This window comes from Aquarana catesbeiana, linkage group LG06, assembly GCF_042186555.1.
Source record: "Aquarana catesbeiana isolate 2022-GZ linkage group LG06, ASM4218655v1, whole genome shotgun sequence".
Lineage (NCBI taxonomy): Eukaryota > Metazoa > Chordata > Amphibia > Anura > Ranidae > Aquarana > Aquarana catesbeiana.
The window spans coordinates 341209200-341235057 of record NC_133329.1 but is presented as its reverse complement, the minus strand read 5'-3'; the positions used below and the strand labels follow the sequence as shown (position 1 = coordinate 341235057).

General features: G+C 43.4%; 1 protein-coding gene across 3 annotated transcripts in view; it reads left to right on the top strand.

Annotated features, from left to right (window-relative positions):
• ERICH2 (glutamate rich 2) overlaps window positions 1–18827 on the top strand; it is a 66270-nt gene extending 47443 nt beyond the window's left edge. The window contains exons 13-15 of one of the 3 annotated variants that reach the window (XM_073633932.1): window positions 4970–5027; window positions 16749–16820; window positions 18019–18827. In XM_073633932.1, the coding sequence (XP_073490033.1) occupies window positions 4970–5027; window positions 16749–16820; window positions 18019–18152 (264 nt within the window). In that variant the 3' untranslated portion in view covers window positions 18153–18827. The remainder of the gene's footprint in view (window positions 1–4969; window positions 5028–16748; window positions 16821–18018) is intronic. The other 2 variants (XM_073633931.1, XM_073633930.1) reach the window with 2 other exon arrangements.
• The last annotated feature ends 7031 nt before the right edge of the window (window positions 18828–25858 follow it).

Sequence of the window (25858 nt, the reverse complement as noted above, 5' to 3'; positions counted from 1 at the left end):
CCTTACAGCTTTGCATACCTAAACGGAGTCAGTGAAAGACTCCCCACATAGCCATGTCAATGCTAGATATTGTCCTGCCATCGCCCCAGGCCTTCTCCCCCTATTCAGTCATACTTGCTTTTTTCTTGATGATCAGGTGATCAGAGCCTCCCCTTCTGCAGACCCGAATGCCGTACGCACGCGCGAACTGCTGTTCATTTGAAACAAGGAGGGGGGCAAGTTGGTAGTGAAGGCGCTTTGCTTAGGCACGTCGCCGTGTGCGGTACATAGCGTCCACATGGAGCACACGGTGCAGGCACTAGGGATGCTGAGCAGAGCTCGCACCTGAAACTTTTAAACTGACACTTCTCATTAACTGCAGAAGATCTCTATCAGCAACTGAAGAGATGGAAGTCTGACACACAGAACACAGGAGCGCTGGGGCATGTAAGGGATGCATGCAGGCATTTCCAGTACAGGAAATACATTTACTACTCAGCACCAAGCTGAACTTTATAGCGGCATTGTATTGCTAGACTATTCCTCAGCAAATAGTGCATTTACTTAGTGCCTCTGCTTTTGTGCTTAGCACTATGACTTCCAAAAAAGACACCACAAAAATGGTACTAAAAATTCCACCCCCAGGCGCTGGGAACTCCAGTTGTGCCTCCACACTGTCATCATTTCTGGAAATACCAGATATGGCAAGCCAGAGTGAGTCATTGGAACCAATTGGTGGTGCAGCTGCTTCTCACATTTCAGCCCCTGTATACGTGACTGAAGATGCATTTTCCTCCACCCTGCAGGGCCTACAAGGAAGATTAGCGGCTTTAATCGCATCCTCCATCCAAAAGGATAGGAAGCGTGTTAGATCCCCCTCCCCCACCTCAGACCCCTTACAAGGGAACAGTGGGTACAGGATGAGGTATTACCCTCTGGCGATCAGTAGGAAAGACAAACCGATTACTCCTCTACGGAGGAAATAACGGTGGATGAACCTTTTTCAGCCTCGCAATCTGAGAAATTGCTGGTACAATCTCTTACGGAGATGGTTTGTTCCTCTTTCAAGCTACCCCTAACGGAGTCAGCTGAAGGTTCTGTTTCTTCTTTAGGTTCCTTAAAACCTTTACAGTCTTTTCACGCGTTTCCTGTACATGCATTACTAGAAAAACGTATTTATGCTGAATGGGATCACCCCGATAAGCACTTTCTCCCTCCAAAGAGATTCTCAGCTCTCTACCCCATGGAGGAGAAATTCACCCAAAAATGGAATGTACCAGCAGTTGACGCTGCGATTTCCAGTGTGAATAAAAGTCTAACTTGCCCAGTAGACAATGCACAAATGCTTAAAGATCCAACAGATAAAGGGTTGGAATTCGCTGCAATAGGCATCTGTCAGTCCCTAAAGGACCAATTTAGACGGGCCCTTAAGGAAGTTCCTGCACAACAGGCCCATGATTTGGCCGAACTACCAAAGGCATTATGTTTTGCCATAGACGCCATGAAAGACTCTATTCACCAAGCGCCTTGCGCTTGTGCTAGTACACATGTGTAGGATCCAGTGGTTAAAAAAAAAAAAAAAAAAAAATGGTCAGCCGAAGCTTCTGACTGGTTTCCCTTTTAATGGGGATCGACTATTTGGGGATGATTTGGACAAATACATCCAAATGATTTTTAGTGGGAAGAGTACTCTTTTGCCAGTCAAAAGAAAGTTTAAACGTCCTTCATTTAAGTGAACTTTTTCCCCTGCACCAGAAGAAGGCATTCTTGCCTCAGGCAAGATCAACGCCATAAGAGAGCTGGTGCAGATGGTCAGGTCGAAAAGAGATTCCTCCATTCGCCTTTGCATGAGGTTGTTAGGAAAGATGGTGGCTTCATTCGAAGCGGTTCCCTATGCCCAGTTTCATTCGGGACTGTTGCAAAACAGTATCCTATCTGCTTGGAACAAAACGGTTCAAGCTCTAGATTTGCCAATGCGGCTGTCCCCAAAGGTGTTCCAGAGCCTCATTTGGTGCTCAGTATCCGGGAATCTGCAGAAGGAAAAAACCTTCATACCAGTTACCTGGAAAGTGATAACGACAGATGCCAACCTTTCAGGTTGGGGAGCAGTACTGTAAAAGACAACTGTCCAGGGACAGTGGTCCAGAACCAAAAAAGCCTTGCCCATCAACATCCTAGAGATTCGGACAGCGCGTCTGGCTCTGAAGCCCTGAACATTCAGGTTACGGGATTGTCCTGTCAGGATCCAATCCGACAATGCCACAGCTGTGGCCTATATCACATCGCCAAGGGGGGCACTAAGGGTCATGCAGCTCAGAGAGTTGTGGACCATATTCTAGCTTGGGCGGAAAGGGATGTTCCTTGCCCATCGGCAGTCTTCATTCCGGGAATAGAGAATTGGCAGGCGGACTACGTGAGTCGCCAGCAGTTGTTCTCGAGGGAGTGGTCCCTTCACCCCGGAATCTTTCTGGCTATATGCCAAAGATGGGGGATCCCAGATGTAGATCTTTTGGCGTCCAGGTTCAACATGTAGTTGGTCAACTTTATGTCAAGGACAAGGGATCCACTCGCATGCGAGACAGATGCGTGATGACCCCATGGGGTCAGTTTTCACTGAGTTAGGCCAGACCTACTCTCATAGGATATTCTATCCTACCTTACAAACTTTGGCTATTGAAGCCCACATTCTGAAGAGATGTAGTCTCTCCGGGTCAGTGATTTCTACCTTCATTAATGAAGCTGGCTTCCAGAGTCATATATTATAGACTCTGGAGGGCTTATGTTTTCTGTTGTGAATCTCAGGGTTGGCATCCTCGGAAATATAACATAGGTAGAATTCTTGTTTTTTGTACAAGTACAGATGAAGCTGGCCTTGAGTACTATTAAGGGCTTTATTGGTCTTATTTCAAAGACCGCTTGCTTCACATTCTTTGGTCCAGGGTTTTTATACAAGGGGTAAGGCGGCTTATTCCGCCAGTTGCACCACCCTTGAACCCTTGGGACTTGAACTTAGTTTTTTGCTGGTATTGCAAAAAACAGTCTTTTGAACCATTACAGCATACTCCCTTGGTCCTTCTGACAAGGGAAATAGTGTTTCGGGTTGCTATACCCTCTGCAAGAGGGTATTGGAGTTGGCTGCTCTTTCCTGTAAAGAAGCCATATTTAATTATTAAGGTGGTTTTAGGTTTTCACCTAAACCAAGATATTGTCCTACCGTCGTTTTTTTCCAAAACCAGGTTCTAGGGTAGAGAACTCACTACATTGTCTTGATGTAGTGAGAGCGGTCATGGTCTATTTAAAGATGACTGCTCAGGTCTGTAAGACTGATGTTTTATTATGCTGCCAGAGGATCCTAGGAAGGAACAGGCAGTGTTGAAATCCACTATTGCTAAGTGGATTCGGCAAGTTATAATTCAGGCCTAATGGTTAAAAGGTAAGATTTCACCTTTTCATGTCAAAACGCACTCCACTAGAGCAGTTAATGCTTCTGGGGCAGTGCATCACCAAGCTTCCATGGCTCAGATCTGCAAGGTCGCAACTTGGTCTGCAGTCCATACATTCACCAGATTTTATCAAGTGGATGTAAAAAAGGGCATGAGGATATCGCCTTTGGGCGCAGTTTGCTAAAGGCAGCAGTATAAGTCCTCAAGTCTGTTGGCGCCCTACGGGTTGTGTCTCCCTCCCCTCAGATAGAATTGCTATGGGACGTCCCACATAGTAATTACTATGGTGCTCAGTGTCCCGTGATGTAAGATAAAGAAAATAGGATTTTTATAACTGCTTACCTGTAAAATCCTTTTCTTGGAGTACATCACGGGACACAGAGGTCCCTCCCCTCTTCTTTTGGTGTATATGTATGTGTATATTGCTTTGCTACAAAAACTGAGGTGTTCCCGGTATGGGTGGGGTTATATAGGGAGGCAACTTCCTGTTTAGGGTGTGCCAGTGTCCATCACCTGAAGGTGGTCTATAACCCACATAGTAATTACTATGGTGCTCTGTGTCCCGTGATGTACTCCAAGAAAAGGATTTTACAGGTAAGCTAAATCCTATTTTTAAGCTTACTATACACAATACAATTCTTTGTACAATTTCCTGTACACTAACCAATCCTATGCAATATGAGGACCTACTTAAACGATATAATCAATTTGTATCCAGTCAAGCAAGCCCTTACTGTCCTGGGCCCCCTTAAAAGGCTAATTTCACACTGATGTGCTGCGGTTTACCCGGGTGTGGTGCATTTTCTGACAGCGCCCCAAAACTCCTGATTGCATAAAGTACACCACACCCGCAAGATATAATAGAAGTCTATGGTAAATCGCAGCTAACCTGCAGTCAAGTCGCAGGTGCACTGCCCTGCACCCTCAGATCAGTGAGAAAGCAACCTAATAGTTGTTAACCCTTTTATAGGAGCTAATATTCCCATTACAAAAGTGCAGTGTATGTGTTGTTCAATACACTGACTTTGTTTTCCTCTTCCAGCTTCTGCTGGCATCGCTCTCCAGGCTGCTAGAAAGGTCCCAGGCAAAGTGCACTTGGTATCACTCCACCTGGGAGCCAGTGCTACAGAGGAGCCTTTGGGATGGCAAGTTGGCAGGCGCTTTCTTGGTTTGAGGTCGAGAGCCACATCAAAGGGCACCGAGGGCCACAGGTTGAGCACCCCTGATCTAAAGAAAGTTTTACAGTTCGATTGTATTATGAATGGTTAGCTATAGGTGGAGGTTAGGTACTTAGTTTTATTTTGAGGGGTTAAGTTAACATTTGGGGTATTTAGGGCACAACAGAAGGGATAGATTACCTGTTAGATTAAGGCAAGGAGTCAAGGCATATAGCGTATTTTAAACTTTATTTTGGCACAGAAAAGCAATACCCAGAAAACCTCTTTACCTTAAATTTAGGGCATAAGATGCTTGCTTTAAACAAATGTTATAGTGACTAATTTGATGTTCGTTTACAGTTTTTTTTTTTTTTTTTTTTTTTTTTTCAGTTTATTAAGGCTGTAATGGATGAGGATTATAAAATGGCGTGGAAGCTTTGTCAAATGAGTAAGTATTTAGTTGTTCTTAAAACATTTAAATGCATATAGCACCTACAGTAAATGCCTAGTCTAACATTATATGAATATAACAGACATCATGTAATGAAATATTTGTAGAGTATGCATGCACTTTATACAATTTTATTTCTCCTCCTGTATCTCTGTCCTCTACATCCCTTTCTCTCTCCCTCTTTCTCTGGTATTATTTAAAACCATTCACAGCTATGCTGCTTTGTGTAGAGTAATTCATGAAAGATTTAAATTAGTTTTTCTTTTTTATATTACTTCATATGCATCTGATTCTTAAACTTTAAAGTATATGTAAACCCGCACAATGTAAAAAAAATCCATTCAGTTTAATGAAAGGCAAAACATTTGTGTATACATATTAAAAAGAAAAATTATAAACACAGTTTTTTCCAGTTTTTATAAGTGACCACATACTCAGTTTTCAGTTGCAAAAGGAGCTCAGAAAGCTAGGAGAGGAAAAACAGCAGCACGCTGGTCTTCCCAGTGAATGGCTTTGCAGGGGGGGGGGTGCTGTCAGCACAAGCCTGATCAGATCATTGGAGGAGAGCAGTCTAAGTTCCCACCACAGCCAGAATACTGACTTTGCTGTGCTCTCCTGTCTAGTGTGATCAGTTTTTAATAGGAAAGCGGTGGCAGGAACACCCGGTATTTTACACCAATAAAACAATATAAAGAGAACAGGATACTTTTTCATAAAAGTACATGGTACAGCAGACACATGTAAAGAATGTGAAATGTTGGGTTTACATATCCTTTAAGTCAGAGCATGAAAGGTGATTTTAACCTATCCATTTCTGCCCTATTAACTGTCTGACCCCACACAAGGCACACTCAGAAGCTGGGAAAAAGTGTAAGGTCCTGCAAGATGTCAAACTGCAGGCTACTTCTTACCCCTGCACTCAAGCTAGAGTGTCAGTCACAGGCAGGGCTGGTGCTAGACTATTTTGCGCCATATGCAAGACCAGCTACTTGCAACCCCCCCCCCAAAAAAAAAATAAAACTTAACATTTTTTAAAAACAGTAGAAACTATTGAAACTGCCTGTCGCTCGGGTGAAACGGTCCTGCTTTACATTACCTGGACACTGGACTTCGTGTGATGCCCAGAAGGGGTCTGGTGGTGTGCCGCACTGAGATCACAGAAACCTTGGTCTCTGTATGAATGCGGAGCCCTGAGATCGACTCTCACATCCTGGGTCTGTTGTGAGGAGTGCCGAGGTGCTTTAAGTCAGGGAGGCTCCGTGTGACTCCCTGGTACCCTGCCAAGACACCATGCACTATGGACAATTGCTGCTAAGGTCACCACCATGTCACCACCATGTCACCACCATGGCCACGTCCTCTTCAGAGCAACACCTGGGCTGTCCAGACCTGGTGGAGGAGGAGGAGGAGGAGGAAAGCACCCTCCAGGGCTCCCCCATGGACCATGTGGATGAACGCTCCCCCAGTGCCACCAGGCTCGAGCTCTGTCAAGAGCCTGCATCAGAAGTACCATCTGTGGAGGCGATTGAGGCACTGCCATCTACACCAGCATATTCAGCAGAGGTTAGTGGTTCTTTAGGACCATTGTAGCTACAGCCATCTGCCCTACCCGCCAAGGAACCACCACAGTTCATGGTGGTGTGTAGGCCTTCAGGCCCTAGTGAGGAGCTCTATGAGTGGCCTGGGGCTTTGTGGGGCGTCCCTAAAGGCTCACTTCACTTTACCTGCAACATCTTCACCGATCCTCACAGCTGTTTTGCCTAAGAGGAGGCGCTATCACAAGGTCCTTAACCCCTGGGATACCTGGCACTCTCCTTACATGAATCGAAGGAGGCAGAAGGGGAGGAGAAAACAAGTGTCCTGGAGACCCCCCAATGCCCACCATCCTACCTGCCCCCAGGACAGGGGCAGAACTGCCACCTCAAGCGGTTGACGTGGCTCCAGCAGCAGATAATCAGGGACGTTAGGGAACTCTATGAGTAGAGTTCCCCTATGTCCTGGAAGCTTTTTTTCGTACCTTAGCAGCACAGTGGCAGCAGTGGTATGAGACTGCTGTCTGGGACAATTTGCAGGTGCCCAAACACCACCATTGCTTGCGGAAGGGGACAGCCACCTGTACAGAGTTCCACCGTGTATATAGAGAGTAGAACTATGGAAGCCATATTCACATGAACAAGGTGGCGGTGGCTCGTCCAAATTCTAAGGTTATCCATTAATCTGTAGTTGGGCAGGTCCTGGGTACAGTGGAGTACCCGGACCCCAAACACTATGTCTGTAAAATTCTTTGATTCTGTTGTTTTGTTTTATCGGCATGCACTTTCATTACTGCATATTGTATATGTGATTTTTCCTATTGAAGTATGGCCTCAATAGGAACAAATCACATACACAATATGTAGGTACAAGTCACGGAGGTGTGTTCAACAGCAGCGAGCAGCAGGATGCAGTCTTCTGGTGGACTGTGTGGGGTAGCCAGCGGTGTGTTAGGAAGCCGGTAGAAAGTAAGAAAGCCAGCAGCCATGGCTGCGCCCTAGGTGGCTTTCTAGGTTGCCTAGTGGTAGCACTGAAAAAAGGAGGGGTTATTGTATCAACACAGAGTGGTACTGTGGACACTACATAGATATAAGGTGCCACGTCCCATTGAGATTAGGAGAAATTCAAAAAAGAGAGCTTGGACTTTTTAAATTTATTTAGAAAAAATGACAAAACATATATAAAATCACAGTGATAAAAATGAACCAATGAAAAGAATATATAGCTAAATATAACCGACTTATCGCTACATGGAATCTGACAACAAATAGATTTGCTGTATAGTAACGGTGAATCCAAGAGTACGATTATATTGTAATGAAGTAACATCTTGCAGTACATGTTAAGCGCCTTGCGCTTCTTCAGGAGCATTTGAGTAACTGTTTAAATATAGAGAAAGAAAATGCATAAGCAACATATAATAAATACAAACATTTAACAATTAATACGGTCTTCCATTTCACCCATCCCCCATGAGGTGGGTACAAGGCGACCACACAGACAATAAAGGCAAACCAGGCAACTATGGGGGCATGCATAACATGATAATAAGCAGAAAAATAATGTATATATAATGTATAGTGTATAGATACACTTTAGTGCATAAAGTAAATCAATTGGGTATACACGTGTATGTTAATTAATCTGCGCTAACCCAACCACCCATGTGTGTAATAACTAAACAAAGTAGGTGAAAAACATGATAAAAAATGTTAAATATTGAGTGAATGCTGCTATCCTCTGACAAAACTAAATACTTAATTCAGACAAATTATATAAACACAAAGAAGATTGCGCAAACTTATGCAACCAAATATGTGAAAAAGGTACAACATATTACTAAATAAATGAATCTCTGATGTGAAAAAAAATTACAACACAGTAATCCTTTAGTTCTCCCATATAGAGGAGTGTATTTCTCCCATGGTTTAGAGAGGTGGGATCTTCCATTCTGTGGATGGTGTGGGGCCCACTGATGGTGGGATACTTTGGCGCAGAGGAGTCTGTAAAGGGAACAAAAGGAAAGTTTATCAGCTTCATCCTGTCATTCATTACGGGAGAGAGCCGCCATCCCTTCTGAGCAGGCCATGTGGAAGTATCACAGCTGATTGCTGTAGTTGTCAGAGTGCACGGAGTGATCGTTTCATCTTTGTGTTCCTGACGAGAAAGAGCCGCTGACCCAATCCCTGCAGCCGATCGGGTGAATCACTACAGTGTGTTGCCAGGCGAGTTTGATCCCTATTACCTGGGGTCCATCAGATTCGGTAAGAGGCCATCTGGCTCCATTTGATTGTATGTTCACCTTCCAGAGTTGAAACACAGGATCACTTTGCAGAGTGTGAGGGGCGGCATCAAAAGCCTCCTTGTGTTTTTTTGCACTTTGTTATTTTGTTGCAGTTTGGACACTTTTTGACACAACAACATAAATATTTGTGTGGATATTTTTGATTTTTTTGGGATGTTTATCCTTTATTCACTTTAATTTATTTATCATAGATTAATTTAATGGCCTTTATTCAATTCTTAATGTGTTGTAATTTTTTTCACATCAGAGATTAATTTATTTGGTAATGTGTTGCACCTTTTTCACATATTTGGTTGCATCAGTTTGCGCAATCTTCTTTGTGTTTATATAGTTGGGTATACACCCAGTACTTACAATGAACTATAAAACCCTGGCACACAGCTAAAAGCGATGTAGACAAATTACAGAGCGGCTGCTGAGGGGTCAGAAAATCCCATCAGGGTAGAGATCTATGACAGACAATGCTGAGTAGGTAAAAAAATGGCAAATTAATCATAACTAGATGTGCAACAGCAAAGACATTGCAAACTCACCCGTTGTAAACACGACCAATGTTTACAAATGGGAGGAGGTATAGAGCTGAAGGTAGATGCAGTGAAGTGGCAGAGAAAGGTGAAGAAATGAGCGCTAGCACAAATCCCCCCTCATAGTAAACATTGTCACAAACATGGGCATAGCATAAGGGGTTGCAGGGGTCACAATCGCAACCCTGCCCCTAGCTACAGGGGGCCCCTGCAGGCCTCCCTGTCATATTATCATATCCTCCACAAAGTCCAGCTCCGATCTGCCGTAGGGCCCCACAGCCACGCTCCAGTACTGGGCTTCCACTTTGCCTTCCACATTCCACACCCCTCTGTTCTCATTGGCTGGGGAGAAGCTCTGAGCCATTTCCTGAATGGAGAGGAGCATGGGGTGAGAACAGCCTAGGATGGGGAAGTGTCTGTGCTGTGTGCTGGCAACATGGAATGGTAACCAAGCTCAGCGAGTTAAGAGGAGGAGATACTAGCCAGGATGGGACCGATGTCACTGGTGAGGTAGGACACCGCTCAGTGTCTTCTAGTCACTAGCTGGATTCTCTGTACACCCACTCAGGGATGTCTGCTTACCCCACTTCCCTGACAACTGGGGAAAAGACACACACCTCTGGGAGGTGACCTTCCCCCAACACCTGCCAACACTGACAGAGAAACCTTCGGAAATTGCTAAAACAAATCCCTTAACACCTTCTCGGGGAGCCCCTAAGGGGCTGCAGGCTCCAGATTTTGCTTTGCCCCCCCAAAGCCCCCTGACCACCCCCTCCACCCTGGATGCTATTCCCACTGCTGAGCTTCTTTCTCATTACAGCACTCTATACTGCTCCTCCTCCGCAGGGCTGAAATCACATTCCTTTACAACACAGCCAGTCAGCTATGATCTGCATAGGGTGTATTTGCCTACTGCAACTATACTGCCATTCCAACCAGAGAATTTCACAGGTCAGAACGGCAACATAAAAGCCAGATACACCCTGTGAAGACTGACACTGTGTGTAAAGGAATGTGATTTCAGCCTTGTGTATTGTGGGGGGTGAGGAGCTGTTTACAGTGCTGTAATGGGAAAGGAGCTGTGACAATTGACCTGCCAGGGGTGATCCCTGTCCTCTGATTCTCCAGGGGTGATCCCTGTCCTCTGATTCTCCAGGGGTAAACCCTGTCCTCTAATGTAAGGAGGAACTCTGAAAACTCAAAATTCTTAAGCCACTTTGAGTATCTTGGCATGCGGTGGGTGTATCTGCACACACGGTGGAAGTGGTGGGTGGTAGTGGGGGGGGGGGGTCAACTTTTGCATCAGGGCCCACAAGCTTCAAGCTATGCCTCTGGCCACAAATTTACACAAAGTAATTGATCGCAGACCCCCCCCAGAAAGTTAAACGCTGCTGAGTATAATGCCGGATAGTCTAACAATAAAAAGAGGGATTGTTTAAGCCATGTTGTAGAGATGATAGAAAAAGGACCAGACTTAATGCAGAGAAATAAAATGAAATACCTTTGCCAGGGAGATCCCCCAAAATGTGCAGCCACCTGTGTAGTGACACACTAAGTGTGTGTGACTCAATGAGACGCCGAGCCAGCGTGCCTATGTACGCACATCCCGTCTGTGATCAACCAATCGGCATGAGAGCCGAGGTGACATCATCCAGACCGGCCGTAGAACGTCACTGTGCATGCGCCCAGTCCACATAGACGCGCCTGCGCAGTAGAAGGTAACACAGTGTGGGACACGAGTGGCCGGCGGGCAGTTGCGTAAAGGGGAGTGAGAACAAAGGCCTCCCAACTGGTCCTCTGCACGCCGCACACTGCAAATGTATATGCAGGATACGGCGCTGGGCGACCACATGGTGCTGGGATAAAGACAAAAAATGCCTATGGTGGACAACAAGGAGCAACCACCAGAAGGAGGGGGGGGGGAGAGAAAACGGAAGACCAGTAACAATCAATAGAGGTAACAAATAAGAATAATGATGGTAATAATAGGTAAATATAAACATAAAATAAAATGCTCAAAATGTCCAATGGAGTGACAGTCTAATGTAATTCACTCATATAGTATGCTTTAACAATACTCTAAATTAAAAAAAGAATATGTATATAATGGGGAAGAGCATGAAATGGAGGCAAAACTAAATTGCCAATCTTTTGAGGGCTTGGATGTGTGCAGGATATGTCAATGAAAGGACAGGTCAGAGGCACCTATTATTTGGAGTTGGAAGTAGAAGTAATTATTAATGAGTATTAGAATCACATTTTATATGAACTGAAAAAATTGATTAGACAGAGAAACAAGAATAATGACCAAAACAATCAAAATCTTAAATAGGTGGAGATTCTATCCGATGAGGGATGTAAAGAGTGTCAGGAATGTGAGAGTCGTGCAGGGAATTTAAAGAAATGGTTTGTACGATTGGGCCTCATTAATGCCAGCGGCATGTGTGGCATTGAGGCGCTCAATCCAGATAGTATCCCTCTGGAGAATGAATTTGTCCCAATCCCCCCCCCCCCCCCCCCCCGATCTTTGGGGATCACAGCCAGGGCAATGAAAGATACCAAGGACACGTCAAATTTAAGGTAGAGATCCAGGTGTCTACTCACAGCAGTTAACATTTTACCATTAGCTGAGTAGTAGACGTGATTCTTGAACGAAAATGCCTGGCTGTTTTCCCCACATAAAAGGCTACACATTTACAGGACATGAGATGTACAACACAACCCCCCATGTGTCGCAATCCGCATGGAAATTGGGAGAAAATAATTCTTCACCTTTCCCTGCCACTTCACTGCATCTACCTTCAGCTCTATACCTCCTCCCATTTGTGAACATCGTGGTCGTGTTAACAACGGGTGAGTTTGCGATGTTTTTGCTGTGGCACATCTAGTTATGATTATTTTGCCATTTTTTTACCTACTCAGCATTGTCTGTCATAGATCTGTACCCTCTGATGGGATTTTCTGACCCCTCAGCAGCCATTCTGTAATTTGTCTGCGTCACTTTTAGCTGTGAACCTGTGTTTTATAGTTCATTGTAAATACTGGGTGTATACCCAATTGATTTACTTTATGCACTAAAGTATATCTATACACTATACATTATATATACATTACTTTTACGCTTATCATGTTATGCACGCCCCCATAGTTGCCTGGTTTGCCTTTATTGTCTGCGTGGTCGCCTTATGGGCTACCCACCTCATGGGGGGATGGGTGAAATGGAAGACCGTATTAATTGTTAAATGCTTGTATTTATTATATGTTGCTTATGCATTTTCTTTCTCTATATTTAAATAGTTACTCAAATGTTCCTGAAGAAGCGCAAGGCGCGTAACATGTAGTGCAAGATGTTACTTCATTGCAATATAACCGTACTCTTGGATTCACCGTTACTATACAGCAAATTTATTTGTTGTCAGATTCCATGTAGTGATAAGTCGGTTGTATTTAGCTATATATTCTTCTCATTGGTTCAATTTATCAGTGTGATTTTATATATGTTTTGTCATTTTTTCTAAATACATTTCTATTTTTTAACCTTTGTGTTGTTGTGCCTAAAAAGTCCAAGCTCTCTTTATCAAATTTCTCCTAGTGGTAGTGGTCACAGGCAATGTAAATAAAGCCAAATATAGATTTTTCATAAGTAAGCCTTTAGACCAGAAAAGACTGGCTATTCAAATTACCAGATAAGCCCAAGACAGATTGTCCATAAACTATTCTAATTTATTATTTCATGCTCTTTGTCTTTTAGCTGAGCTGTAGCAATGGCATGTTCAAGTGAATGGTTGAAATGTGAACAGAATGTTGTGGTGTAAACTGAATCATAGCAGCTTCTCAGATAAAATTTGTATTAATTTGGAATAGTTAAAGAAACTCCTTCATCAATCTCAAAATTCAAATAAAGCATCTCCCTTTAAAGAAGAATGTAAATACTTTTTTTTTTCCTGCTGCCCAAGCCGCCAAAAAAACAATCCATTGAAAAGGAATCCCCCCCAATGCTGACTTGAGACTTCCAAGAGTATCAATCACTTTTGATCCCCCTAAACATTCACTGGATCCTCCTACTAAGCTTTATGTCAATACAGAACATAGTAGTGACATGGAGGTTAGTGAGAGAAGTCACAGAGCCCTGGTGAGGACACAGGAGATCGACACTCCCGGAGATGATGGCTTCACAGCAGAATTCAAGGGACAGTTGCTCTTTAAAGCATTGGAAAACCAATAGAAAAAAAAATTGGGCACCTGCAGGATAATGTTATAATGTTCTAGTATACATTGCATACTAGCACATTATGACAAACTTTCCTTGAAGTGGTTGTAAACCCAAAACACCATTCTTTTGCACAGTTTAGTAGATATTGTCGGAGATTTACAAAAGCTGGTGCACTCATAATCTGGTTAAGCTGTGAATGGTAGCCAATCGGCTTCTAACCTCAGCTAGTTCAATTAAGCTTTGGCAATACAACCTGGAAGCTGATTAGTTTCTATGCAGAAGTGAGCCTGATTTTGCACTCTACAGCTTTAGTAAATAAACCCCAATGCTGTTATAACCCAGTGTTTCTCAACTCCAGTCCTCAAGGCACACCAACAGGTCATGTTTTCAGGATTTCCACTATTTTGCACAGGTGATTTGATCAGTTTCACTGCCTTAGTAATTACCATAGCTGTTTCATCTGAGGGAAATCCTGAAAACATGACCTGTTGGTGCGCCTTGAGGACTGGAGTTGAGAAACACTGTTATAACCTAATTCACATTATGTGTAACTCTCAAAAAGTCATCCTCATTTAGTTGTAGCCCTCAGAAATCTGCCCATCTGTGGGAGTGGCATAACGCCAAAGCTCGGGGGGTGGAGACCTAACATCACACTATTCCCCTCCCACCTAATCAGAATCTAGCTATGTATTCTCTGATGCCTTTCTCTCTCTCTCGCTCTCTCTGATCTTTCTCTCTCTCTGTATTCTCTAAAGTGTGTGTGTCTCTTTCTGATGTCTCTCTCTGATGTGTGTGTGTCTCTCTCTCTCTCTCTCTTTCTGATGTGTGTGTGTGTCTCGCTGATGTGTGTGTGTGTGTGTCTCTCTCTCTCTCTCTCTCTCTCTCTCTCTCTGATGTGTGTGTCTGTCTCCCTCTCTTCTCCCCCCCCTCTCTCTATCTGATGTCTCTCTCTCTCTCTCTTTTTCTCTTTCTCTCCCCCCCCCATCTGATGTCTCCCTCTTTCCCTCTGTCTGATGTCTCTCTCTCTCTCTCTATCTGATGTGTCTCCCCCCCCCCATCTGTTGTCTCTCTCTCGCTCTCGTCTCTCTCTCTCGTCTCTCTTTCTGTATGCTCCTTGCATACTTGCCAACTGTCCTGAATTTCCCGGGACATTCCTGGGATTTAGACCTTTTTCCTGGTTTTGGCGTTTCCTGGGAGAAACTCGTGTTTTCCTGATTTTTCGCCACCGCCGCTAGAGGTCCACGGCCAGCGGAGACCATGCCTCTGCCCGCCGCCATTTTATAGAAGACCAGAATGGCGAGAACAAACAGGAGGTCGCATGGCTGCCAATAGAAAGTTGAGCTGCAGCGCCGCCCACCCCCCGGCCCGTTGCCGGTCTGTCTGTGACCTGTTGGGGGAAAGGCCACAGGGCGGAGAGTGGGCGGCGCCGCAGCTCAATTTCTATTGGCAGCCACCCAGCCGGCTCCGTCTCTATTTTTTTCCACTCTGCCTGTTACTTCCTTCTGGTCTAATGTAACAGCGGCGGAGAGAGTCTCCGCTGCTGGGGGATAACTCTGATGTAAGGGGGGGGGGGAACCACTGGGGGATACTGATGTAAGGGGGAGTTCCACTGGAAAATACCTGATGTCAGGGGGACACCGCTGGGGGATACCTGATGTCAGGGGTACACCGCTGGGGGATACCTGATGTCAGGGGGCTCCACTGGGGGATACCTGATGTAAGGGGGGCTCCACTGGGGGATACCTGATGTAAGGGGGGCTCCACTGGGGGATACCTGATGTAAGGGGTACACCGCTGGGGGATACCTTATATAAGGGGGGGCTCTGCTGGGTGGATCCCTAATGTAAGGGGGAGCTCCAATGGGGGATACCTAATGTAAAGGGGACATCGCTGGGGAATACCTGATGTAAGGGGGTATCGCTGGGGGATAACTGATGTAAGGGGTAGCTCCACTGGGGGATACCTGATGTAAGGGGGACAGCACTGGAGGTTACCTGATGTAAGGGGGGTCTCCACAGGGGGACCCTGCGGGGAGATATCTGATGTAAGGGGGACTCCACTGGGGGATACCTGATGTAAAGGGGGTTCCACTGGGGGACACCTGATGTAAGGGGACACCGCTGGGGAATACCTGATGTAAAGGTGGCTTCACTGGCTGGGGGATACCTGATGTAAGGGGGGGCTCCGCTGGGGAATACCTGATGTAAGGGGGAGCTCCACTGGGGGGTACCTGATGTAAGGGGGACACCGCTGAAGGATGCCTGATGTAAGGGGGACGCCACTGGTGGATACCTGATGTAAGTGGGACTCCAGTGGGGGATACCTGATGTAAGTGGGACACCGCTGGGGGATACCTGATGTAAGGGGGGCTCCACTGGGGGACACCTAATGCAAAGGGGGCTCCACTGGGGGACACCTGATGCAAAGGGGCTCTACTGGGGGACACCCGATGTAAGGGGGACACTGCTGGGGGACACCTGATGTAAGAAGAGACTACTGGGAATGCCTGATGTAAGGAGGGACTCTTCTGGGAATGCCTGATGTAAGGAGGGACTCCGCTGGGGACACCTGATGTAAGGAGAGACTTGGTTGGGAATGCCTGGTGTAAAGAGGGACTCTGATGGGGACACCTGATGGCATCTGGTGGCAGGCGACGTGGCAAGTGACACGCTCAGGGCTCCCACTGATTCTGCATTATGCAGAGTTGAACTATTTCATTTTATATTACAATGTAATAATAGTAATAATGCGCTTCAATCATCCTGACACCACAACAACCATGGTCCCGGGATGATTGAAGCACTAACACCAGGTGTTTGGAGTATCTTTATCTGCTGATTGTTAAACTTTCTGAAATGCACATATTTCTATTGTGGTGTAGGATATGAGCCTGCTGTCTTTCTCTTCCTCCATCCCTCGTTCATCTCAGACTCTAACCACACCCCTTTGAGCCACACCCCCTTTAAGCCACGCTATATATATATATATATATATATATATATATATATATATATATATATATATATATATATATATATATATATATATATATGTTATTTCACTTTGTAAAGGCAGTTTATATTGTATAGTTATTATTGTGCTTTCCTACTAATGTATTTTAAATATTTGTTTGCATATTTTAGTACTGATATATGAGCCAGAAAATCCAGAAGCAAAAGAATTTTCACCGCTGATTCAGAAAATGCTGCAGAATGGTAAAAGTGTGGAATGTTTATATGTTTGTTAAAATTTTTTTTTTTTTTCTAGCTTTGAGATGGTGAACAATTCTGTTTAGTTTAACAATTACCATATTTATCGGCGTATAACACGCACAGGCGTATAACACGCACATTCATTTTAAGAGGGAAGTGTCAGGAAAAAAACTTTTAAATAAGGAACTTTGAAGCAAAATAAGGGTCAGTGTCCATCTGCAGCCTCACCATTGCCATCAATGCAGCCTGATCAATGCCCATCTGCAGCCTCACAAGTGCCATCAATGCAGTCTCATCAGTCCACATCAATGAAACAGCCTCACCATTGCCATCAATGAAACAGCCTCACCATTGCCATGATTGATGCCCATCTGCAGCCCAGAGGTGACAGGGAGGGGGGCGGAACAAGCGCCGACAGATTACATACAGTGAGAATCTCCTATCATAGACAGAACAGTGGTCCAATGGCAGCCCAGGAGACGGGACTTCCTATTACAGAGGCCGCCAAGTAAACAGGAGATTCTCACTGTATATAATCTGTCGGCGCTCGTCTCACCCCCTCCCTGTCCCCTCCGAGGCAGCTAACATTGAAGTATTGGCGTATAACACGCACACGCTATTTGCAGCCAATTTTCATGGTGAAAAAGTGAGTGTTATACGCCAATAAATACAGTAAGTATTTTATATTAGGTCATATACCCTGCTTTAGCCTAATCATTGAAAGCTTAGGTGCTGTTTTACTCACCCTCCTCAACAGAATGTTATATTTACACACTGTTCTCCTATGGTGAAAAAACATGATTTTACTACCTTGGCCTGTACAGATTGGGGCAATGTTTACTTCATGTGAATCTTGTGGACATGCTTCGGAATGCCACTGTCCATACAGTTGAATAGGCTGCCTTTAGCGTGTTTCTGCAAACGGTCTATGATACTGAATGGAAATAAAGAAAAAAAAATACCAATCACGGGTAAAACATGCATATGCTGATATCAGTCATCTTTTCTTCATTTTAAATGTGTCCCAGAAAATATTTTTTAAACTAAGCACAATATCAGATGGGCTTTTGTGAACTGCTGAGATTATAAGTCATATTTTAACATCGGTACAAGCTACAAAGGCAGGGAGTGATGATTTTAACATAGCCAGGAACAGAGAAGATTTACTATTATATAATCGTCACTGTTCAATATATTCTAGAAGAAGACCATACCAGCAATGATGGAGACAGTGAAGATACTAATGAAGATGGTGATAGCAGTGATACTGATGACAGTGAAAGCAACTCTACTGATACCTCTGAGGCATCCAGTGAAGATGAAGCAGACAATTAAATAATTCTATTTACCAAAACGCCTTCTGTGCCTCTATATATACTAGCTGTTATAGACTTCCCAACAAGCTTCAACATCAGCGTCTAAATGACTTACAACTACAAGTATTTTATACCTTGAAAGAACACGTTATTGCTTAACTGATTTTCTAGAGGATATTTTGAATATGTCTCTCCTTTTAATACAAGTGTTCCCTTTTTGCAAAGTGTATGTAAAACCTAAAGAGACCCTGATACCAGACCATTTTGACAAAAGTATTCCTCCTGCAAAAATAAATATTGGAAAGGAAAAACATTGTAAGTAAGCATTTAAAGTATTTGGTTTTTCTGTGCTTTTACTGGTAATAATTTTAGGTTGGTGAAAGGGTCTTAACTGTCTTTATGTTATACTTTGTCTATTAAAGTCTACAGCTAGAGACAGACGTTTCTGCTCAAATATAGTGTATTATTGAAGATCCAAGACATTATTTAGAAAGAATCAGTAAACCTACACAGGAGAGGCCATATATATATATATAATATAATATAATTTTGCTTGGGACCTACCTGGCCAATTTTTTTCCAGAAGCATTTTGTTGACCAGTGCAAGAGACAGTCTGGCTGCCTCCTAACATTTAAACTTCAAATGCTAACCTAACTGCAAAGTGAACACCTAACCTACCAGAACCCATAATCTAACCTTTAGCCTCCCTGGCGGTTTTCCCGAGTGTGGCTCGGGGTTAAAATTCAGTCCCATTAGCGGTAACCCCGAGCCACACTCGGGATCGCATTGCAGGATCCTGGGGCGGCGTTACTTACCTTGTCCCCGGGATCCTGCGATGTTCCCTGCAGTGTCCGAGGGCTCCGTACTCCTCCGAAGCCTCTCTGTGCCAGGCTCCGTTCCCTGCAAGCGGCGCGACGCACGGGGGCGGAGCCTGGCGGCAAATTAAAAAAAAAGTAAAAATCATAACACATACAGTACTGTAATCTTACAGATTACAGTACTGTATGAAATGATTTCACATCCCTTTTGTCCCCAGTGCTTTGGCCCATGCCCTGCATGCAGTTTTACATGATATACGCTGTTCTTTCTGCCTGGAAACTGGAGATTGTCCATAGCAACCAAAAAGTGTCCCTTTACGTCAAAAGTGGCTTTAGACCAGCTAGAAAACAGCGATAGTAAATTAGAACACTTGCAGAATTGAGCGATAGTGAATTGTGGGGAAATTTATTTTATTACTATTTTTTTTTATTTTTTTTTTTATTATTTATTTTTATTTATTATATTATAATTTATGTTTTTGTGTTTCAAACTTTATCATACCCGGGATATCTACTAGACTCTGGTTTGGACAGATTTAAGTGTGTTATTGTTAAGATTTACAGACCTACAATATAAAACGCCAAATTTCCATGCAAAATAATTGTACCGCTTTCAGCACCTAAAATCCGAAATAATCATACCGCCAGGGAGGTTAAAAGTAACCCTCCACCCTGGTCCCTGCTCATCTGGCCAGAATGTACCCAATGGAATCGTACTTCATCGGCTGCTCCCTGCATGGCACTATGCTCCACATTTGGTGGGAATGCACTAGGATCTGCAGTTTTTGGAACAACTCTTCTGTATGCTTTGCAGATTGACAGGTTCCCCCGATGGCTCAACAGGTTCACGTTGCTTTGCTCAATGACTCCCCGCCAGGATTATCACGCCCTATGTGGCGCTTGGTTTACTTTGTATTTTTGGCAGCCAAAATCACTAATCTGCCGTTTTTAAAAAAAGGTTTCCTAGATTATGCTGCATGAATGGGTTGCTAGTGTGATTAATGATAAATGAGCTCTGTTTGAGCAAACTTGGGAATCCTGGGTGACCTATATGAAGGTACCTCTATCTCCTTCCCAAATGTAATTGCCAGCTGCTGACTATGACTGTGATCCCTAGGTCTCCTCTTTTATCCTTGATCCTTTCTGCCTCTCTTACTTCTCCCTTTTCTTCTGTGACTTTTTCCTATCTTCCCCTCTCTCAGGTTTTTTTTTTTTTTTTCATTTACGGTTACATGGAGGTTTTTATTAGCTTATCTTTGCAACTGGTATGTCCTCTGCAATGAGACCTCTGATAGCTTACAGTGAGAAATTCTTTGGTCCTTGTTTGTTTAATAACCATTGCATAAGGCTGTCCATGTGTTCTATTCTCTAACTTTCTAATTTTGTAAAACTCAAATAAAAATTTGTGAAGTAAAAAAAAGTAACCCTCCACCCTAACCCTATATAAGACCCTGTATAAGTCTTGTGGCAAAAAGAATACAGCAGTACAATTGTACTGCCAAACCTCAGCGTGTGAACTTCCCACCACAGATCATCTAATTTTTGTTCGCTGGATGTAGACTGACATTATCACCACTAACCTAGTTTGTTACTGCTTTTCTGCCTTTGCCTCCTTGACAGTAATGCCCCGTACACATGGTCGGACATTGATCGGACATTCCGACAACAAAATCCTAAGATTTTTTCCGACGGATGTTGGCTCAAACTTGTCTTGCATACACACGGTCACACAAAGTTGTCGGAAAATCCGATCATTCTGAACGCGGTGACGTAAAACACGTACGTCGGGACTATAAACAGGGCAGTAGCCAATAGCTTTCATCTCTTTATTTATTCTGAGCATGCATGGCACTTTGTGCATCGGATTTGTGTACAGACGATCGGAAATTCCGACAACGGATTTTGTTGTCGGAAAATTTTATAGCCTGCTCTCAGAAAATCCGATGGAAAATGTGTGATGGAGCCTACACACGGTCCAAATTTCCGACAACAAGGTCCTATCACACATTTTCCGTCAGAAAATCCGACCATGTGTACGGGGCATAACCCTTATGGGCCCTCAAGTACTGTGGAATAGCTGAACTTAAGGTGTTCATAGGTTTACAAGAAGCAGTTAATGTCCAGGTACAATGTAACTTTTCATAGATATGTCTTCTGGCTGTCATATAAACATCTACACCACTCTTGCATGAATGTATGCGAATGATAATGGGGCAGAGAGCAAGAAGGGGAGTGGGCAGAGAAAGCTCCTAAAGAATAACAATTAAACAAGGTTTTCCAACCAGTTTGAGACTTTCCCATTAGTGACTGGCAGAGAATGGTCTGCTGCTGCCGTAGATCTAGAAAAGCCAGATCTAACCGTAATTAAAAACTGTGTCTGGCTTTTTATTAGAGTCTTTCATCTGACTTTTATTGTATTTTACAAGTGTAGGTCATTTCAAAAACTTACCTGTTATATACAGTATATACTGTGTGTGTGTGTACTGTATATTCAGTATTGTGTAAAAGCTTTAGGCAGGTGTGAAGAATGCTTTCAAAAATATATATCTTAATTGCGAATAGAAGAAAAATCTAAATGAAATCAATATTTGGTATGACTACCCTTTTGGCTTCAAACCAGCATCAGTTCTTCTAGGTATACTTGCACACAGTTTTTAAAGGAACTGGGCAGGTAGGTTGTTCCAAACATCTTGGAGAACTAACCACAGATCTTCGGTACATGTAGGCCACCTCAAATCCTTCTGTCTCTTCATGTAATCCCAGACAGACTCAATGATGTTGAGGTTGGGCTCTGTAGGGGCCAAACCATCAATTAAAGGACTCCTTGTTCTTCTTTACGAAGATAGGTTTTTTTAAGTTTCTTAGATTTTTTCATTGATTGTACATATAAAAGTACCAAAAAAAACAATAAAGGCAATACAAACAAACATACATACATACAGCATTTCCCATGTCTTTTCATGTAGCAGTTCTTATGGGTACTACAAAACAAAGTGCAGAATAGTCCACTGCAGAAAACAGGGCATATCCGTACCATGTAACCTGGGTCTAGAGAGGGATAAGTGTTTGTGGACTAGAAAGCCACGTATTCCATAATTAATAAAAGTTCAAAAGTAAGCCTATACAGAGGAAGAATATCATTAAATAGCCAGGTGGTCAGTATAGGAAGAGATATCCCTTTGCAGGACAAGATCGTGTTTTGTAAGTATTAATAAATTCAGACCAATCAGAATCTGTGAGCTGGACGTCCTGGGAGGACCATCTTGCTCTGGGTAATAGAGAATCTATTGTTGAAATCTGTCATTAAGGTGTAATAATATTCAGAAATCAATTATGTAGAATCCGGTCATCGCATTAGCTTCTCAAGGGGTGTAATTATCAGTGGTGTGGTTAAAGTGGGGGTCCACCTATCTATCGTTTTTTTTTTTTATGAGTTCATTCACAAACTTTTCTTCTCAGCATTACATACTCACATATTGTATGTAATATGTCCGCCTGTGTCAGATTTTGTCGGAAAGAATAACTTATATTATTCACTGCAGGCGGTTTCCATCTTCATTGTGGGCATTTGAAGCCCACAAGCATTTATTTCCTGGATGTGGTGAATGCTGTGCTCCCAGCATTCACCGCTCATTCCCGCACATGCTCAGTGGCATCCTGGGAAGCCTGAGACTAGCTCCCAGGAGTCTAGGAGAGGCTAGAAACACGCCTACTCCCACGGGAGGAGAACCAGGAAGTGCAAAGAAGAATAGAAAAATAAAAGGTCATTACGGCGATTAAAATTTTTTTAAACGGCATGTCAGCATCTAGGCAAGGAAGAGAATACATACAGATATTGTTCAAAATTTGGGTGGAACCCCGCTTTAAGAAGCCAAATTGTGTTCTAATAGCATAGTGTAACTGATGATGGTAGAATAAGTAAGTAGGGGGAAGGTTAAAGTTCCTGAAGATGTGAGACAGACTTAAACCCCTGTGGGGTGTATAAATTACATAAATATTTGACTCCCCGAGACGACCACCTCTGTGGATCGGGAATATTGAGTAGCTCAGAGATCGTGGGGTTAAACCACAGGGGATTATTTGGGGAAGCAGTCCATTGAGATGTAGAAATACAGGTCACAATGATAAGAAAAAGGGAAAGGGATGTTCATTGAATTGCAGTGCCTTTGCAGGGGGGTACTTGGTGTCTATAGACAATACTAAGAAGGGTTTTAAAGGACAAGAATATGATTGCTTCTTTTAACAATAAACAGCATAGGGATTCATTGGGATCCACCAGATATATGTGTGTCATCAACGCATAAGGAAATACGTTCCTCTATTGTGCCAATAGTAAGGCCTCGTATGATGGAGGAATTCTGAATACGGATGGCCAGGGGTTCAGTAGCTAAAGCAAATAAGAGTGGGGGACAATGGACACCCCTGTCGAGTGCCTTTCGCTAGATCAGAAAGGTAACTGAAATTTGGTTATTCACTGGATTCTAGCAATGGGGTTGGTATATAGGAGTCGCACCCAGGTGATCATTCCTTGGTTAAAGCCATATAGTAATATACGAAAGAGGTAGGGCCATTCAACACTATCAAAAGCTTTACAGGTATCTAAAGAGACAATGACTCGTGTGCGTGTGTGTGTGTGTGAGTGATCATGAGGGTACTGCAGATTTTGAAAAAGCCTCTGAATGTTCATTCTAGTGGACCTTGCAGGCATTAATCCATTCCTGGTTGCCTCTTACTAGCTGTGCAATCACTGTATTTAGGCGATTTGCTAGGACTTTCACTAAGATCTTAACATCAACATTTATTAAATAAATGGGTCTGTAGTCACAGCGAAGCAGGTCCTTATGTGGTTTTAGAATAAGGACTATAAGCACCTCTCTCATAGAGGGGGGATAATACCCTCCTCCACAGCTGCGTTAAAGGTTCAAAGGAGGTTTAAACTTGCCATACCATTCTGCCAGAAAGCCACCCAGGCCTGGGGTTTTGTGTGAAGGTAGTTGTGAGATGGCAAGCTCGATTTCATTGGTAGAAATGGGAGCATCCAATTCCCTGCTTTTAAGTTGGGACAGGAAAGGGAGTGACATGTGACCCGCATAGGTAGAGAGTTCTGCCTCAGAATACTGTGCTGCGGAGGAGTACAAGTCGGAGTAAAAAGACATGAAAGCATCCAGAACCTCATGTGGAGAGGCAATAATTTGGCCATTTGCTGCTCGAACGTGCGGAATTGAAATAGGGGCAAAATCTGGTCTGGTCAGGTATGCCAGAAGGCAGCCAGCCTTATTACCAAGTTCAACATTTTTCTGGGCATTATTAAACTTATTTTTTGTAAGAAGTAATAGTTGAAGCTCATACGCTATGTTTATGAAGCCAAACTGCATAGTTGTCCGTGGAAAGGTCAGCAACATAACCACTCTCAGCTTGTAACATAACTGATTCCTCAGTATGCATATGAGCATTTTTACCTAGTACTCCAGTAATGGACATAAAGGTGCCCCAAATATTGGCCTTAAAAGCCTCCCACTTCATGGAGGGAGAAGTTGTGCCAGTATTAGGTTTCAAAAAATCTGCCATGCCCTTTGTGCATTCTGCCTGCACCACCTGATCCTCTAGCCATTAGGATTGTAGTCGCCAGAGATGTGGACCTGTTGGAGGTCTAGTGAGAGGGGTGCATGGTCAGAGATGCCTCTAGGGAGGAATGAGGCCACCATAATAAATTAAAGGGTTATTGGGGAAGCAAAAGCCAGGTCTATACATGACATAGTGTGGAGGGAGTCTGGATGACAGGAGAATTGGTGAGTGTCTGGATGCTTCCATCTCCATACATCTGACTATACATTTGTATCTAGTCTAGAAAGGTCAGATGCACTTTGCGCTACCTCCTGAAGAGTTCATGGTAGGATTCGAGATGGCATTAAAGTCTCCAATAAGAGTGGGAGTACCTATGGAAAGTATTGGCGAAGTTTGATCTTGGGGACACCATAATCTCTTGGATCAAGCTGCTATATAAATCACCTAAGGCCTGTATCAGAATCAATAACACCTTATCATCATCATTCAATATGACGGATATACAAACTGGTCACGAATATGGAATAATTGTAATTACCCGGAACTTAGCAAGTTGGAGAATTTCTCTAACTGGGGGAAAAAGGGAGTTCAATACATTCCACAATTGTATTATAGGGGGGTTTTACGAGATTTCCAATCAATACGCTCAGAATTTAATTTGCCAAACACCTAATTTTATCAGTATTTACAACTTAGACATACCATAACAGCACAAAGCAAAACATCCAAATGGGAACTGGTTAAAACTGGGGTGCTTACACAATTAGTTACGTCATCATCCCGGAAGGGACAAATCTCCGCTATATATGGTTCCCTTATTGACCATGTATCTAGGGCAATGACTTTGGGCTGTAGAGGGGGCTGGAGAGAGGACATAGGGGAAATCTCAGACGAGGAATGGAGTAACATTCTAGAGAATGTACTTAAGGTGTCCCTGTGCCCCTCTCAAAAGCTCACTCAATTATTTATTATTCACCGTACATATCGCACACCTGAAAAATTACATAAATGGCACAGGAGAGATGATCCACTATGTCCTCGCTGTCTTATTGATAACGGTACACTTATTCATATGTTATGGAAATGTCCAAAGTTACAGAGGTATTGGGCCTCAGTGATAAACACTATTAACAGTATATGGAATATCAAACTTATAAATGACCCTAAACTTTGTTTACTGGGATGGTTGGATGAAGAACAGTACACTCCTCATACGTATACCGCCATTTTGAGGACACTATTCTTAGCTAGGAAGCTTATTGCCAGAAAGTGGCTATTCACAATGAGCCCTACAGTAACGGAGTGGACTGCGGCGGTAAATGATGCTCTAATTAGAGAACA